The sequence below is a fragment of the Plecotus auritus genome, assembly GCF_963455305.1.
Source record: "Plecotus auritus genome assembly, chromosome: 7".
In the NCBI taxonomy this organism is placed as follows: domain Eukaryota; kingdom Metazoa; phylum Chordata; class Mammalia; order Chiroptera; family Vespertilionidae; genus Plecotus; species Plecotus auritus.
The window spans coordinates 122,268,079-122,286,975 of NC_137774.1; the positions used below are offsets into that span (position 1 = coordinate 122,268,079).

At 38.6% G+C, this 18,897-nt stretch overlaps 1 protein-coding gene across 1 annotated transcript in view; it reads left to right on the forward strand.

Moving 5' to 3' along the window:
• KIAA0825 overlaps positions 1–18,897 on the forward strand; it is a 373,779-nt gene that overhangs the window by 136,124 nt on the left and 218,758 nt on the right. Inside the window, exon 13 of the mRNA XM_080678353.1 lies at positions 5,976–6,086. Within this exon, the coding sequence (XP_080534479.1) occupies positions 5,976–6,086 (111 nt within the window). The remainder of the gene's footprint in view (positions 1–5,975; positions 6,087–18,897) is intronic.

Sequence of the window (18,897 nt, forward strand, 5' to 3'; positions counted from 1 at the left end):
AGATAGAGGTGAAGGTTAAATATATTAGAATCCATTTTATTGTACACTTAAAATGGGCAAATTTCGTGGTATGTGAATTATATCACTCAGAAAGCTGTTAAAAAGTGAGTAAAGACTGAATGGAAATAAAAATAAAAAATACTTAAAATGTAGACAAAAAATGATGTCTGCAGGATGCAAAACAATCCAGAAAGTGAAGTTTCTTGTCTTTGCCATTTTGTTTCTGATTAAATGACTGACTGCCTTTGTTCCCATTCCCTCTAAATATTATTTTAGGGGAATATTTCTATTTTAAAAAACCCACAACACTTAAATCAAACAGCTTTATGTGTGGTCCTAATAGGGTAAAAACACTGGTAAAAGCTAGTGATTAACTTTTGAGAAGGCCTTTGTCCTGAATCTTTGACTAGCTGGTTTCTGCTCTGTTCTCAGGGGTCAAGTCTTATTCTATTTCTCTACCATATGTTCTCTTCTCAACCTGCCCCTTGCCTGTGTACCACCCAAGACTGCTTTTCACAGATGGCCCCAAAATTCATCCCTCTTTCTGCTAAGCAGGGTCTGACAATATCTTTTATTCATATTTCTTTTTTTTAATTTAACCAGTAATTACTATGGTTGACCTTTACTATGGTAGACTATAGGCCAAACATTGTGCTAGTCATTTTCTAACTTTAAGTCATCATTTTCTAACCTCAAAGAGTTATTTTCATCATGAGAAACACAAGCCAAGGGGGCAAGAGAAATATGGTGAACCATGTTTTACTTCAAGGGTATCTTTATTTCTCTCACTTAATAAAATTTAGGCAACTACTTACAGTCCCAGGGGTAACACTGGTTTATGAAAGCAAACCAGTGACTTAATATTATGTCTAAAATGGTAAAGTAAATTGAATTTAGTTATCTCTATGTATTCATGATTAGTTGCTTGTGATTTTAAGGCAATCAGAAAGGCTCACATGGCCTCAGTTATCTCAAGTATTCCAGGCTTTCTCAATAGTTTAGTTTCAAACCAGTTCTACTTCTTGATATTTTTATTTACTGAGCACCTCTAATGGCTCAGGCACTGTGGTAGGCTCATATGATACAAGACATCTGACCTGACCCTTGGGCTGCCTTGTTTCCATCTTGGAGGTTTATTTCATTAACATTATATTGTATATTGAGACACAGTTCTACTGGGAGGGCAGCCAAAAGCAGGGTGGCATAAGAGAAGCATAAAATCCAGCCAGCTCTTTAGTTTATCACTTGTTCTCACTTTTTATGTGCGGTGGATTTATTTCATTCTAGCAGCTGGCTGCATAAGCCCAAGGAATAAATCAATTTATTAATGCAAAAAGGGAAGGAAGATAGCATAATTGTAGATCTGAGGACCAGGAGACTGAATCTGGGGTATAGTGCTCAAGTGGTGAGGTGTGATGAGCCCAGAGGCTTTATGATATTAATGGGAGGGAAGGGGCCTGGGTTAGTTGATGTTGGGAAAAGGGCAAAGGCAAAGAATTTCCCCATATTCATTCTATTCCCTTAACAAAGCCATCTTTACAATATGCTAATTTGGGGATGTGAGTACATGTATTCTGCTTCAACCAATAGACAATTACTTACTTTAAAATGAGTATTAAAGTTTGCTATGTCAAAATTCTTTTATATTTGTTGAAAAATATAATTCTGTAGCTCATACAATTGTATTTTACTCTTCACTATGAATTATTTAGAGCATCCTCTCTTTTAACTGCATACCAAAATATCATTAGAGGTTATCTAATAGCTAGCTCATCATTTCATTCTCCCATTGAGGCTTGTGGGCCAATTTTCACCCTGTTATACTCTCCAGAATAATGAAACTAATTTGGGATCTTGCTGTGGAATTAAATGCTCATACAGATCCCACCCCCTCTGAGACTATAAACATCTGCCATAACATTTCTTAAAGCCAAATAATCTCACTATTACCAGTACAACTGAGAAACCATCAGTGAAGTAAAAGAGGTTAGGTACTGGAAGAAATGTTCTGGGAAGTATTGGATTGCCAGTGGTTTGTAGTCTAAGAAAATTTGGCTACATAACCATTCCATTATCATTAGATCCTCCATTATTTTTCTAAACTTGAGGATAAAACTGTAACTAGGCAACTGTTTACACTTTTGGAATTTCACATCCGTTTTGAGATAGTCATAGACCATTAGGAGTATTTACAACTATCATTATACTAATAACTAAAGGCCCGGTGCACAAAATTTGTACATTGGGGGGTGGTCCCCTCAGCCCAGCCTGCACCCTCTCCAATCTGCGACCCCTTGGGGGATGTCTGACTGCCAGTTTAAACCAGCAGTCGGACATCCCTCTCACAATCCTGGACCGCTGGCACCTAATTGCTCACTTGCCTGCCTTCCTGGTTGCCCCTAACTGCCCCCCCCCCAGCCTGATCGCCCCTCACTGACTCTACATGCTGGCCTGATTGCCCCTAACTGCCCCCCCTGCCGACCTAGTTGCCCCTAACTGCCCCCCTTGCCAACCTGGTTGCCCCCAACTGCACCCCCCCCTGCCAGCCTGGTTGCCCCTAACTAACCCCCCCCCCGCCAGCCTGGTCACCTCTTACTGCCCCCCCTGCCAGCTTGGTTGCCCCTAACTGTCCCCCCTGCTGGCCTCGTCGCCCCCAACTGCCCTCCCCTTGCGGGCCTGGTTGCCCAATGCAGCCTGCTGTTCAGTCATTTGATCTTCCCGCACTAACCCCCCTGCTGGCCTTGTTGTCCCACGCAGCCTGCAGTTCATTCGTTTGGTTGTCCCTTACTAACCCCACTGCCGGCCTGGTCTTGGCAGCCATCTTTTGAGGGCGTGAGGGTCAATTTGCATATTACCTCTTTATTATATAGGATACCTACATACAGTGAGTCCTTATTATATACAACATACTTGGCTAAGTCCATATATGCATTATCTGAATCATCACACTGAGGTGTTTGTGATTATTATCCCCATTTTACAAATGAGAAAACTGAAGTGAAATAAATTAAAAAACATTACACATGTAATAAAAAGCACACTCATGATGCAAATCCAGGTTGTCTGGCTCCAGAGCTCCTACATGTGGCTATGTACTGCTTTTAAATGATCTTCAGTGGCTAGCTGAACATGACAGAGACACATTCTAGGAAAGGTATTTATTCTTAGATAACTAGGGTGGCCCCAAGTTAACTGGACACATGGGAATTCATGCAAAGAGCTCAAAGAGGTAGGCAAAGTAGGCAGAAGCTATGATCCTACCATCTCCAGTTCCTCCTGCTCTCTCACCAAGCCCCTTCTCTTTTGTCCCATGCTTCCCCCCAGTCTTTCACTTCCTTTGAGACTCCCTTTCTTTCCAGACCCCTTGCTGCATCTCCTCTCATTTTATCCCAGGTCCCCCCTTTTTCTAGCCCTCTGGCTATTGCATGTTCTTGCTCTGCACCTCTCTTGGCCTCTCTACCCAAGACTCTGGAACACTGCTGGCAAAAAAGCACTCAGCTGTCCTTTTATATCTTTTGACAACATAAAATCCCATTTTGTCCAATCTCTAAAGAGCTACCTGTTCCATCACCTACTTTGGTCAAATCCCCTACTAGCCCCCATCCCACTATTTGTTAGCAGATGGCCTTGCCCCTGTACTTTTCTGAGAAAACCCAGACCATCATAAATGCACTTGAACTTCTCATCTCCATTCTTAATAATTATCTCAATCCCTACTCACCTCGATATCCTTTGACAGGTGATCAATGTATCTCTTTTCCCAACCAAAGCAAATATTTTCACCTAACCACATTTACATCCTATTCCACAATGTCAGAATATTCTTTCTACTCTGGTTCTTCCCCCAACCTCTCCTGCATTAAAATGTATCCTTCTTGACTACTGTTTTTTCCCTCCTAAAATATGGTTTGTGCTCATTGTCTCCACTTTGACACCTACCATTCACTCAATACATTCATCATTTAGACTTTTAATAGAATTGCATCACTGCAATTGCCCTCATATTGCTAAACAAACAACATGGGTCAGGTTATCCATGCACACCCAATCACTAACTCCAATTTTTGTTTCTCCATTTCCTTACTCTCTCTGCACCTTTTGACACTATTAGCCATTTGTCTTCCGTTGGCTTCCCTATTGTCACTGTCTCCTGGTTCTTTGCCTACTTCTCTGATTATTCCTTCTTGGTTGCATTTGAGTGCTTCTTTTTCTCACCTCACCCTTTAAATATCAATGTGTTCTGGAGTTCTTTCCTTGACTATCTTTTCATTTTACACTCTTTCTTTGGGTGACTTCACCCATTCCTATGGCTTCACTGTCATGCTAATGATGTCCACATCAGTATCTTCAACCCAGATGTCTCATGTATAGGTTAGATCAATAAATCCAAATTCCTGTTGTATGTCTCTTTTTGAATGTACTTCAACTGTCTGCAGCTCCCTCAACATATCTATAACTTAAAATATCTGCAAGTCATCTTACAAATCTTTTCCCTCAATTCTTTTCTCTTCTGCTTTTCCCTCATGCCATCTCCAACTACATGTCATTAGGGGATGAATATTGTTAACCATATTAATTTAATTTATATTGACATTTGTCTCCTATTCACTATCCCTCTGTTTCTACCTTAGGACCTTGCCCTCTTCTACCTGTTTACCACAGTATCATCTTCATTATCTCTGTTCCTCAACCTTGATCATCACTAGTCTATTCTCCTCACTTGTACTCAAGTGACTTTTCTAAAATATAAAATAGGTGGTGTCACTCTCATGTTATAAACTCTTCAGTGAATCCTCATTGCTGATACAAAATCCAGACTCCCTAGAAAAGCATATTCTGGTATCCTGACTAGCTTCTGCTTATCTCTCTAGTTCACACAATGGAATGCATGGAGTGGCTATACGACTACCTGATTTTGAAATCTATTTAAGGAGTTTTGTTCTATTTTGAAAATTAGTGAGAAAAATGGCTTTCAAAGAGGAGATGATATATTAAAAGTATAAAAAAGTCTAAGTATATTTAATTAGAAGGTGTTTTACCTGACAAGACCAATAGGAGAGAGGTCAAATTTAAAAAATGCAAAGGTACAAAAAGGAGGATGTGAAATGAAAAGACAGGGACTGGCTTTCAAAATGAAATTCTGTTCTACATATTATCTAAAAGATGCTATTGCTCCTATACTTTAGAGAAAGAGAAATAGTACCACTTCAAACAAATCTATTTCTAAAGTGGTCCCATTGTTGCTCCTAACTCCATGTGGGCAAATATAGCCTCCTGTTACTATAAATTTTTTATTAAACAGACTATCTACTAAAGATTTTATGTAGCAAATTCTTTCGCATTACCTCAAGATTTATTGTTGAATTTGGGCCAATCTAGAAAAATGTTAAAGTCAGTTCTCCAAAGATAGTTGGAGACCAGGGAGTCAGGCCAAATTGTTCACATTTTGAAGTAATAATCAAATATTTTACACTTAAATTCTTATTTACAAGATCTCTGTAGGCCTTTAAGAAAATACAAAATTAATTATAAATTTTTATTAATTGTTTAGTTTTTGTAAATCTCTTTAAAGAGTAAAAAGAGGAACCTTTATACTAAACATTTTTACATTAATGAAGCAAATGTGACAAAATATTGCCATTTATTGGGTCCAAGTTGAGGAGGGAGAGATAAGTGGTATTCATTGTACTGTTATTCTTTATACGTTTATTTTTGACAAATTTTATAATGTGAGTTTTAAAAAGATTGAATGATAATGGTATTGCCATAACCTTCCCAAGTGTAAAGATTGTTATATGGAGGCCTGTGACTCACCTACTGGCATAAATCCCAAGTGGATAGTATGGATGCATTGTATATTCTAGCATAACACGAAAATCATTACCATAGAATACGACATAAAAATAAAAACTGTCAATGGTCTCCATAGTTAATGCTTCCTGTATACACTGAAATAATTATTTTTATTTCCCTAGGGCCTTTCAGCATGACATAGATGATTCTGCTTCAGATTCCTTAAAACCACTTTTTAAGAAACCATTACATTGGCTTTCTTGCATATCGCATTTCCACCCTTCTTCACTCAGGTGAGAACCTCTAAATGCTATCCTAGTTATAATTCTATATTTTTAACTTTAATGGAAACTTTTATCTACAGAGATAAATGCATCTTACAAAAAGAACTTACAAATTTTTATAATACACAGGTAAGTAAAGAGTATTGTTTATCTTTTTTTTTTTTTTTTTTTTAGCTCAAGTATCCAATGTACAGGCTTCCTAGTTATTCTACTAACTTAAAGCTTTACTGATATAGCAGGAAAATGTGATATTTTGGAGATTAATTATATTATAGCTAATCTCCTAGTCATTTAAAAATTCATCCTTCTTGACCCATGACTGGGGATTTGGCAGTTCTCCAACTAATTATAAAAAAAAAAAAAAAAAAAAAAAAAAAAACCCAGCAAATGCCCTAACTGGTTTGGCTCAGTGGATAGAGCGTTGGCCTGCAGACTGAAAGGTCCCAGGTTCGATTCCGGTCAAGGGCATGTTCCTTTGTTGCGGGCACATCCCCAGTAGGAGGTGTGCAGGAGGCAGCTGAATTGGTGTCTCTCTCATCGATGTTTGTAACTCTCTATCCCTCTCCCTTCCTCTCTGTAAAAAAATCAATAAAATGTATTAAAAAAAAAGACAGCAAAACTGATTAATTCATGTAACTAACTCAGAGCCTTAGTAAAAGTAGAGAGAGGAGTAACATTTAAAATTATTGATAGGGTAACTCACTTTTATTATTTTATTAGCAGTATTTAAATATAAGTCATTTAAAGCATGAAATGTACTTCCAGAGTAATCTGATGACATTTTGTGGCATCATGTAGAAAATTAGTTTGATTCTTTGCTAAATATATCATTAGAAAGTATCTTTACTAGGTATCTGTGAATAACTATATTATGTATAGCTAAAGGACATATTGTTAATCCCCATACATTCTTGATTCATCTAGGAAATACACTATCGTGATTTCATCATCTAAATTGACTGACTGTATCTTTCTCTTGAGGAACAAGAATCCTACCCATAAATAGAGGATTGTGAGAATCTTATACACAAAGTCATTATGGACATAGCAGACATATATGATTTACCTGTTACATGCCTATCCTCATATAGTTAACAGGGAGGCCAAGATCAATGAGACACAGACCTTACCTTCAAAGACCCCAATGTATTGTTACTTCACTTAAATATAAAACTTTTTCAACATCTCTGATTAACTCCTATGATTGATTCTTAGAAGTGGAATGCCCTCAGTACTCTGTCCACTTGCATGTAAATACAAACTTATGTCTTTGAGAATTAAATAGCCAATATTTTAATATTCATTACTGGAAAAGTAACAAATTAAACAACTGGGTCTTTTACAGTATCAGTTAAGCAAACAACCTGTTCATTTTGATGAATTCCCAGACTTCTAAACATGTTTGTTCTCCATGTTATTTTCACATTTGCTTTAATCCATTTGTATTATTTGCTTTTATCTTAATCTATAAGACTTCCACCTCTAGGCTTGCTCTGTGCAGTCCAGCTAGAGGCCTGGGAAGTCAGCATAAAAATGGTTTTCTACCTTTCAAGTAGCTACTTCTTATAATTAAGTTCTTTCTCTTTTCTATACCTAAAGCCAGCATAAATGTAGTAAGACCTTTCTTTTTGCTCTGTGTAGCCGCCAATCTCCAGTATTATCCTAACAGAAAGATTAAAACATGGGGTGGCTAGTCAGACCATAGTAGAAATGTAATTTGATACTAGCTTCTAGAGGACATTTTAGTAAGCTGTATCAAAAACCTTAGAAACATTTATGCCCCTCTTTTCAGCAAGTCCATTTCCAGGAATCAATGCAATCATAAAGAATTAACCAGAACTGTTGACAAAACTATATATGTAAGGATGTTCAAGGAAGCATTATTTGTGAACGAATAAAATGGAAATAAATATCCCGCACTATGGAATTAGATAAATCAATTATGAGATAGCCATATGATTGACGAATGTGGAGTCATTAAAAAGATTGATTTAAAAAAATACTACATGACAAATCATTGTGATTAATAGTTAAGGGCAAACTGAAGGTTAGTAATTATGACATCATCAAATCTGTCCCAGTTTTTAGAGTGAACTGAATAATAGACTTGCAACGTGCTTCATGTATATTATCTCTCTCAAACCTCACATGGGTCTGTGAGGTAAGCACTCATGTGCTTCTTTGGTGGAGATTGAAGTAATAAGAAGAGAACAAAGCTGGGAGCAGACTCTGAAACTAGGTTTGTCCCCTTTCAAAGCCCAAGCTCCTGACAACTACACATCCACCTTTCAAAGGGAGAGCAGTTCAAGGGGATGTTAACAGGTGTGCATGGAAAATCTAAGATTGTTAGTTTTCCATTATGTACAATCTTTTATGGTTCAACTTTGTGGGGTCTCTGATATATTAATGTGGAGTGTTTATTTCTAAGGAGGGGGGGATCTAGTATGCTGATTCCCCAAACTTGCAGGATGAGAGAACCCCTACATCGCCAAGGATGAACAGTTACTAGAAGGTGGGATACTATTGAGAAGCAGTAAGCCTTAGCATTAAAAGTGTATGTAAAAAAACAAACACTGGGAGGATATATACTAGAGAGTATAGTTTTTGTCTTTGTATGGTAGGATTGCAAACAATTTTAATTTTTATCTGTGTAGTTTTCTATATTTTCCAAATTTCTTATAACAAAACAATTTCATTTTATTAAGATAAAAACATTTTAAAAGTAAGAAGAAACCCAATTTTTATTGCTCTTTTGTTCACATGGCTTACCCTATAATATCCATACAGATGATTTCTAGGTCTGCATTCTAGCTCTGAGCATTTGCCTTTACCTGAACATTGCATGTCCCGCGGCCCATATTTCTTGAATGATCCACTGTATTACTAGAAACCCAACGTGATGTCCTCAACTGATCCTTCTACACATGGTGTCTTTTATTCTAGGAGTGTCTATTCTTTAGTGCTTTGGGGCAGAACCTTGAGTATGATTTCCACGTGGAGCTGCTTCTTTGTCTGTTCCCAGAGCAGTGGTTCTCAACCTTTTTAATGCCGCGACCCTTTAATACAGTTCCTCATGTTGTGGTGACCCCCTACCATAAAATTATTTTCGTTGCTACTTCATGACTGTAATTTTGCTACTGTTATGAATCGTAATGTAAAGATCTGTGTTTTCCGATGGTCTTAGGCAACCCTGCTAGCGGTTCTCAACCTGTGGGTCGTGACCCACAGGTTGAGAACCGCTGCTGTAGAGCCTAAGACCATTGGAAAACATAGATCTTTACATTACAATTCATTAACAGTAGCAAAATTACAGTCATGAAGTAGCAACGAAAATAATTTTATGGTAGGGGCTCACCACAACATGAGGAACTGTATTAAAGGGTTGCGGCATTAAAAGGGTTGAGAACCACTGTCCTAGAGTGTCACCCTCTTCAGCTGACTCCTCCTTCCAAGTTTTCTTAGAACCATCCTTTCTCTCCAACCCATTACAACAACCTTAGTCCATTTTACTATTGTTTTGCCTTTTTGAGATACTGCTCTCATTCTACCAGTCACCTACTCAAGAACCTATAGTAGCTTCTGTTTCACCCACACTGTCTATTCACGGCTTGTTTCCTGGAGCACACAAGAATTTCCTCTGCTCCAGCTGTCAGTCTCCTTGCTTGTCTTCAAGATACAGTTATTTCATACCTTAAACCTTTATTTATTGGTTATTATCAGATCCAGGCCTTTTATTTATGTAGTTTTTTCTTCCAGAATGCCTTTGTCTCTCCTTTGCTATTCTGAATTCTCCATGTAAGGTACAGTATAAGCCCCCACTATACTGAGTGCAATACTTTGACAATTATTGTCTAACAGGTCTAGGTAATCTGCTTAGAAAGACATGGCCCATGTGATTTATGATTCAACACGTTCAGAGCAGTAGTATAGTCCAAGGAACCCAGGACAGCAATAATAATAATTTCAAAATAACTCAAGTTCTTGATTTGTATTTGTCAGACATTGTAATGGGAATTCTTAGACCACCATCATATGACCTTAAAAATCTCCACCTTGTCATCCATCTCTCTCACATATATCAGCTGTTTCAGTGTGTCTTTTACCCCAAATTGTTATTCAAAACTCCATTTCTTACCTTAGCAACTAAAATGAACTGTTCAGGAAAATAAATGGGTCAGATGAAGACACACTAAAAATATATTGGGCTTTTCTTTTTTGAAAGGGGGAGGCTTAGAGGAGAGGTGAATGAAATATTTAAAATTATGGAGGATCTTAGTAATTTATTTATTTATACATGTGCATTGTTTCAGAAAGGATTTCAGTCAGCTTTCAACAGTATTAAATATATTAAGACTAGAGGCCTGGTGCACAAAAATTCATACACTGGGGGTGGGGGGGTGTGGTCCCTGAGCCTGGCCTGCACCCTCTCACAGTCCAGGAGTCCTCAGGGGATATCCTACTGAGAGCTTAGGCCCGCTCTCTGCGGGAGGCGACCGTGCTGGCCAATCAGGGGACAGCACCGCCCCCCATCACCCCAACGCTGCCACCTGGCCTCCCTCTGTGGGAGGTGACTGGATGGGCGATCAGGAGACAGCACTGCCCCCATCACCCCGCCACTGCTGCCGCCCAGCCTCCCTCTGTGGAAGGCGACCTGACAGGCTAATCAGGGAATGGTGCCGGCCTCCCCCATCGCCCCTCCGCCGCTGCTGGTCACCGACTCCCCATCACCGTTCCCTCCCTCTGCCTGCTGGCACACGCCTTAGCTGGCCTGGCACCGCCTGATCTCTGGGCCCGCTCCCCGCTTACTGGTCATTCTACCGTTTGGTCGATTTGCATATCATGCTTTTATTATTTAGGACTAGAGGCCTGTTGCATGAAGAGAGTCGTGCAATAGGCCTTCCTTCCCTTGGCTTCCAACACCGGTTTTCCTCCAGCACCCGGGACCCAGGCCTTCGCTCCAGCCTGAATCTGCCATCTTCGTCTTTGCTGCAGACTCCGGCCAGAGTCTGCCATCTTGGTCTTCGCTGCGCCGGAGTGCCGCTCCTGTAGATCCCTTCGCCCCCCCAATCCCCCATGCCCTCCCTCTCATAGCAGGCATCCTGCCCTGCCCAGCCACTCCACATCTGGAGCAGCTGGGCGGCCTCCATCTTTGTCCTCCTAATTTGCATATTCCCTCCTGAATGGCTGGTGGGCATAGCAGAGTGATGGTCAATTTGCATGTTTCTCTTTTATTAGTGTAGATAATGAACTAAAAGTAGGTGAGAAGGAAGAAACAGAACAAGGAGGAAGATTGAAATTATTACTTAAAACAATAGTTACAATTGTAAAACCAGTTGTATGGGCCATAAATTTGTCTATAGGATTTCTAGAGAAAACTATGAAGTATAAAATTGGTAAAAAAATAAAATTTTCTTGTTCTCCTAGAACTCCTGGAATAGAATTTAGAAGACTTTGCTTTAGGAAAAGTAAATGTATTTTCCGAGCAATAAGTAAAATGTACTGTATTCATTATCCCTAACAATGGTATAGGCTAATGATGTGGGTTGATTTAGAAAGGACAGTCAGTTTCATATTACATTAAACAAAGGCATGGAGAGAAGATACTAATCTCAAGGTTAATCCTATGACACCATACTGTCCTTTTATGTAATGTTTGTCAGAATACTATCTTATTAAATTATACTGTGATACATTACCATGCTTTTCATTATTTTCCAACTTTCACCTTGCATATTTTAAAATATTTCCAAATATTTTTCAGGTCTTTCTTAGCTACATAGGTCATAACTGCACTGAATTCAATGAGCACAATCAGTGTGAATAAATAGTCCATTCATTTAATACTGTCATTTTGTTTTATGATGGCAACATGATATTTTTATTCGTGGCCAGTCCATTCTGAGCTGTAGATACTTATTTCTACTATGCTTTTGTTTCTATTATGCTTTTACTACATGTAATCCTGTTTTAGATTTATAAGCTTCTTCCCCTTCCCTCAATATATTAATCTACCTTTGACTTCATTATATTGTAGACTATGTGGGTCTTTTATTCAGTTCACCAATTTGTGTTTGCTTTATTCTTTCAATAAACACATTGAAATTTTTTTTTCTCCAGGTAAGGCATTGTGGTAGGTGTTAATAGTAAGAGAAAAGTTAGGCAGTGAAGTTTGAGACAATGTTCTTTTCCTCAAATAGTTACATATTGGTGAGAAACACCATCTTAGTGACCTCCTTAACATACAGTACCATTGTCCAGTTCCTCTACCTTGAGACACACTCTCCTGAGGTGTTCTCTCAGTTTTCTTCCTTTTCTGTTTCTGTTTCTCTGTCTTCTTTGCAGGTTCATCTGCTTTGACCTGGCCATTAAATATTGAACATCTTCAGAGTTCTATCAATTTTTCCAGGTGAAGTCATACATGCCTGTGGCTTCATGTACTACCTATGTACTTCCAAAATTCATATCTCTAATTTTAATCTCTCCTAGGACTACAGACCCATATATCCATGGGTGCCAATAATATATGAATGCTTGAGTTTTCACCTGGAGATTATGAAGACACCTCAAACTCAACATGACCCAAACTAAACTTAGGATATTCCCCTTCAATTGGATCCTCTTCTATTATTCCCTATTTTAGGTAATGGTACATCCAGGCAATTGTAGAAGCCAGAGACCTAGGAGGCCACCTGAACACCTCCCTCTTTCTATCCTACTATATCCAACCCATTACTAAGTCTCATTGATTTTAACCCCAGGTATCTGTTATCCATAGCACCACATTTGCCATCAACTTTCTCCTGACTATTGCAATGACCTCCTAGTTTTCTTTCCAGATGTATATGGACTTCCACTTGCAATATTCTCCAAACTGCATCCATAGATTTCTCACACCCAAATCTAATTTCAAAACTAAATTTTATAATTTCACACATATGGCTTAAAAACCTTCCATGAATTTTTCTTTTCTTTAAATATATTCAAAAAAAGTTAGCCTGCCCTATAAGACCCACATAGATCTGGATTACCCACCTCTGCAACATCATCTGACACCATGCTACCCTGGGTTCTGCTCACCACACATTAGCCTTTTTACATTTTTTTGCCATGCTATGCTCCTTTCTGCCATAGGATCTTTGCACATGCTTTCCTCATTCATTGAAATGTCTTCTTCCTCTTTCACCTAGTTGATACCAACTTATCTTCCTATCTCAGCTCCAATCTTCGTATCTCAAGAAAGCCTTTCATCAACCCCAAAGATAGTTCACTACTTCTTACTCCATCTTCTAATAGCACCTTTTGCTTTTCCTACACTGAGTTTTCATAGCTGTAATTTTATGTATATTTGTATGATCATTTAAATTATATAAGTATTCTTCTCTAAATTCCATAAAAATAGAGACTGGTTTTTGCTTACCATTCTGTCTCCATGGCCTATCACATAGAAATTGCCCAACAAATATTAGTTGAGGAATGAATGAATGAAGGAATAAATGTGTTCAAAGTAATATTTTATTAGATATTAGAGGCCCAATGCACAAAATTTGTGCAAGGGTAGGCCTTCACAGCCCCAGCTGCTGGAGCCATCGCAGCCCCACCCCCACTCGCACTCACCTTGGCCTGGTGCTACCTGCATCCACTGCCACACCACACACCCCCGGTTCCCGGGGTCCGCAGAGCCCCCTGATCAATCGCCCATAGAGAGCGGCCTGGGCCTCCCTTTTCGGGGCAATCGCAAAGCCCCCCCCCCCAACAACAATCCCCCATTCCTCCCCCCCGGCCAGTGGCCTGGGCCTCCCTCTGTGGGGCGATCATGGGGAGATGGTGGCCCCCCAACCAATTGCATCGCACCCCCCTTGGCTGGCCTGGCGCCAGTGCGTGCCATAGTGTGGTCGTCGGGATGGTCATTCTGCTGTTTGGCCGTTTGGTCAATTTGCATATTATGCTTTTATTATTATAGATTACCATATTAATTGGTACATTTAGCTATTTTCACACATTTGATCTGAGTGGTAAAGCTCAGTGATGGGAAGCATGGTCTTATTGAGGAGGTGGCTTCTAGTATCCTGAAGAGAGAACATCTGGGGAGGAGGATGAAAAAAGAGCTTTGCTCTCCCAGCTGCTGCTGACAGCTGTTCCCCAGGACTGAGGAAAAGAGCTTAGAGAGCTTACAGTCTGATGAGGTGCCAAGCTTTGACATGGAGCCAACAGGCAGGGGAGAAGTAATGAGAGCTTTTTAACAACAAACCTCTTAAGTGGCTGTTCCTGACTGTGGATGGACAAGCAGCTGGATCTTTGAAAGATTTTCAGAGAGAAAGTCATGTGCTTATGGAGCAGTTATTAAAAGAAGTGAATATGTCAAATGAACTAGGTACTGAATGCACCTAAATATCCTAAGGTTTATATGTATTCATATCTTTTTTCTATTATGATTTAAAGGTTTTATGTAAATAAGAACACAGCAAAGGAACCAGCAATGAGATAATAGAAGACAACCATAGGTTTTCCCACGAAACAGATGTGGTTTGTAGATGCATAGTTTTGTAGTCTTGGAAAGTGAGTTAACCTCTGTGAGCTTTAGTTTTCGTGTACTATATGAAACTTTATATTTTGGTGAGGAAATTGAGACATAAATACAATACAATCTTGCTGATCTATTTGAAAACAGCAAGCAATATCATCATGTACTTCTTGCATCTTGAAACATCTTATTTAACTTCTGAGATACTCTCATGGCAGATTCATGAGGATTAAGTGAACTAATGTGCCTACATGGCACTCATCACATAGGTACTTACTAAACAATCAGTCAGTATATTGTTTTAGTGAAGAGCTGTGTGTTTCAGGAAGTTGCAGATTTTATCAATTATCTAAACATGTTTAAAGGACCCACTACCAGTGTGATAAAGTGTAAAAAATATTGAACTGCTTTCTCATGGGCTCTCTGCCTTATCCCAAGTGTGATGCCAGGAGAGATCTTTCATATATATGTGTGTGTGTGTGTGTGTGTGTGTGTGTGTGTATATATATATATAATATATATATATATATATATATATATATTATTGATTTCAGAGAGGAAGGGAGAGGGAGAGAGAGGTGGAAACATCAATGATGAGAGAGAATCATTGATCGGCTGCCTCCTGCACATCTCGCACCGGGGATCGAGCCCGAAACCCAGGCATGTGCCCTTGACGGGTATCAAACCCAGGACCCTTCAGTCTGCAGACTGACGCTTTAGCCACAAAGCCAAACCAACTAGGGCAAGGAGAGATCTTTCTTGATCTCCCTGTAACAGGCTATTAATTACCAGTAGTTGGGGACCAATAATAGTTAAAAGCTCTAGCCAAATATCTCTGCTCCTCACAAGGAGAGGCTGAGGTATTCATTAGTGTCCAGGGTCTCAGATGCTCGATTAGCCTTCAGACAGAGTCCAAAACTGATACCTGCAATGTAATATTGTTTTAAAAATTAAAATTGGATTTTTAGAAATAGGATATGCTAACTTGTATAACATTAAAGTATGGAGCTAGGGCTATGACTTTTAAGTACTAATATCTTTGGGTGATTTGGGGGAAATGGAGTCATCTCAAGTGAAAAAGGTTAATTTGCTAAAATAAGGAAATACCCTAGGTCTCATAGGTTGAATGCCTACCCTCTAAGTTGTACACCAGATAGTGTAGATACAACCAACTCTGAAAAAAAGTGAGACTTTTTGAGTGCCAGTCTACCTTATTGAACAAAGTTATTTAAAATCAAGTAAAATCCTCTGTATAAACATTCAAGCTATTTTCTGTTTAATTTCTGTTTATTGGATCATCTTTAATTATAAAGCTCAGAGAGACTTGGCTATACCCGTTATAGAGATTAAAATATATTCGAACATTTCCAATGCTATAACCACATATAATTTACACAATCTTGGTTAAAGTGATAAAATATTTTGGGTTTTTCCCCCATTAACTTTTTTCTCGGGTACTAAACTTATTTTCTTGAAAAAAGATGACGAATTTGCTTTAAAGATCTGTCTTTACTTATTTCCCTAGAAAGATTCTAAAGAATCAGTTTTGGAAAGCCAAGAGTAGTAATAGTAATTCTGGGGCTTCTCCTCCGCTTTTATTTTCCCAGTTTAGGGCTTTTACTCTTAGTTTATCTTTAGTTATGCCCTTGCCTTTGTTCTCTGAATCATGTAACTTATGGTCTCTGGTATAAATTTGGCCCAGTAATCCTTGACAGGAACCATCTGGTTGAAATCAGTCCCTAGATACCTTGAATAATATGTCTCCAATTTGGGAATAAGCCTTGAGACCACAAACTTGATTTTGGGTCAAAAACATGGTATCTTCAATCAGAAGATGAAATAGAGCCAAACATCCTCAGTGCTGGAAAATACAACTGACCCATCAAATAACAACCAGGTTGAATGGACAGAAACGTGGAGTAGTGGAAAGAGCATAGGTTTTAAAGTCAGAAAGACCTGGGTTCAAAGTCCAGCAGCCACATTTATTAGCTAAATTAACTTGAACTCGTTTCTCAAAAATCCTGAAACAATGATTAAGTAAGATGAATACTAAGTGTCTCCACTCATGTGGATTTCCCCAAGAAACGGACCCTGACACAAGAATTTAAGAGACAGGAATTTATCTTTAAGTGGAGAAAACACTGGAAGGGGAGTGAGTAAATGAGACAAAGGGAGAGAGAAAAGAAAGATTAGTATAACTAAGCCAACTACCAAGGAGTAACCAGAACTTAAACCTTCTGGGGAAATTCTTGAAACCAGTGGGAAATTCACATCTCAGAGTCATTTCACCAAAGGAGCACGGATGCTGAGATACTTATACAGCAATTTTTATGTTTTTGATTGAGAGTTTCCCTGGGGTGTTAATTTGCTGGTTCTTCCAGCCTGTTTTCCTGGAAGGTAGAGAAATACAGGTTCTTATAGTCAGAAATCTGTAGTAGTCAAGGCAAGAGAATGTGGGGAAATTGACCTCTGCTTTGGTCTCCCCCTTGCACCATGGAAATCCATCCATTCCCCATGTTGAGTTCACTCAGTCCTATCATTGATTCTTCTCAGTGATGGCTGGTCAAAATTTCTTTTAAAAAATTATTACAGTAGAGTTAGTGGGACAAACTAGAGTATCCCCTGCTGCAATAATTTCAGGATTTGCAGGTGATATTCATTATTACAGTCCTCTACCTCTTATTTCAACTTTCCTTTACCGTCGGCTAATTTGTGTTGTTGCCCAATGGAGTCACTGAGACCTTACCTATCAGAATATAGTTACTTCAGTCACCTATTTATGGTGATTACCAGTCATGAAAGCAAAAGGGAAAATCCCTTAAATTACAGACATACTCCTTCCTAATTACCTTATGATAGCTTGTCATGATAATTAGGGTTAATCTAGCTTCTCATGATAATTAAGGTTAATCACCCTTGCCAGTATAGTAACTCCTTTCTTTGCCCCATAGATTGCTGGCATGGGAAGCCAACAATGCCTAAATGGCAACTATAACTTAAGTGTAGTGGAATCATTAATGTTCCCCTGATAGAGGACCACCACAGAACCAGGACCTCCACTCCTGCAATGCCCACAGGGCTTACACACATTCCCCAAGTGGATCAGCAGGAGCACTGGTGAGAGTTGCCCCTTCTACTTTCACCTGTTGGCTCCCTGGCAGTTTATCTATTGGGAACATAGTATCACATAATGATTTATGGTTCAAAGTAAATATCAAATCCGGAAGCAGAGTGCCCTAATACCACAGGATGCCATCCCCAAGCTGTGCATTTCAGAGTGCATTCCAATGTTCTACTAGTTTGGCAGCTTCTGTGATATATATATATATATATATATATATATATATATATATATATATATATGGATCAATGAATCCCAGGGTCATGTGATCTAAGCAGTAAGGCTTCTCATCTTGCAGTGGGAACTCAGGCTTGTGTGCACTAATAGAACTGAGATTTTTAAAACCTTTCTATTTGCAGTATGAATACATATTTTTAAATTGCAGAAATTACAAGTAAAGTAAACACACCTGAAGACAGCTAAGATTTTCCTTGATGCTTCTATAAAAGTAATTTGTTAGTTTCATAAACCAATAATGATTGAATCTCATTATTGTATCACTGCTTATTACCTGGATTTGAAAAATTCTTTAGATCAATTCATTCCCTAGAAATGTTGTACTTATTAGAGTATAAGTGTAATATAACCCAGCCATAAATTCATCCTGTCTTCCAATACAAGATTTATACATTTTTGTTCTCTTCTTTGTATTATAGTAAAATTCAGCATGTACACATTTGATACATATATAAATATATATAAAATTCCTCTTTCTGTCATTTTTTTGTGAGGCTAATCTCACTTTCACAGCTCCACCAGCTCAAAGGATGAGGGAACATATGCTTCTCCATATGCCCAACACAGACTCCTCAACGCATTTATTACTCAGAGCTTGGAGATTGAGGAATCTTTGTAATATTTTATTTTTTCTCATAGTGAGTCATTTTACTGTACATTTCAAAACCTGTGATAAGTTGAAAGATCCCAGAATTAAGGTACTTTTCAACAAACAGCTTCCCATCTGCCAAATGAGAGGTTTTATTTATAACCAGGTATTCAAATACAGTGGAATGAAATTACACTCAAATTATTTTGCTTTATTACATGTTTAAAGGGCTGAGCATAAACACAAACCTTTCTAATCTATTCTCCACACTGCAGTCAGATCAGGAAACTCATCTGCCTTAAACCCTTCAGTGGGTCCCAAATACCCACAAATGAGGCCCTCTATGATCTGA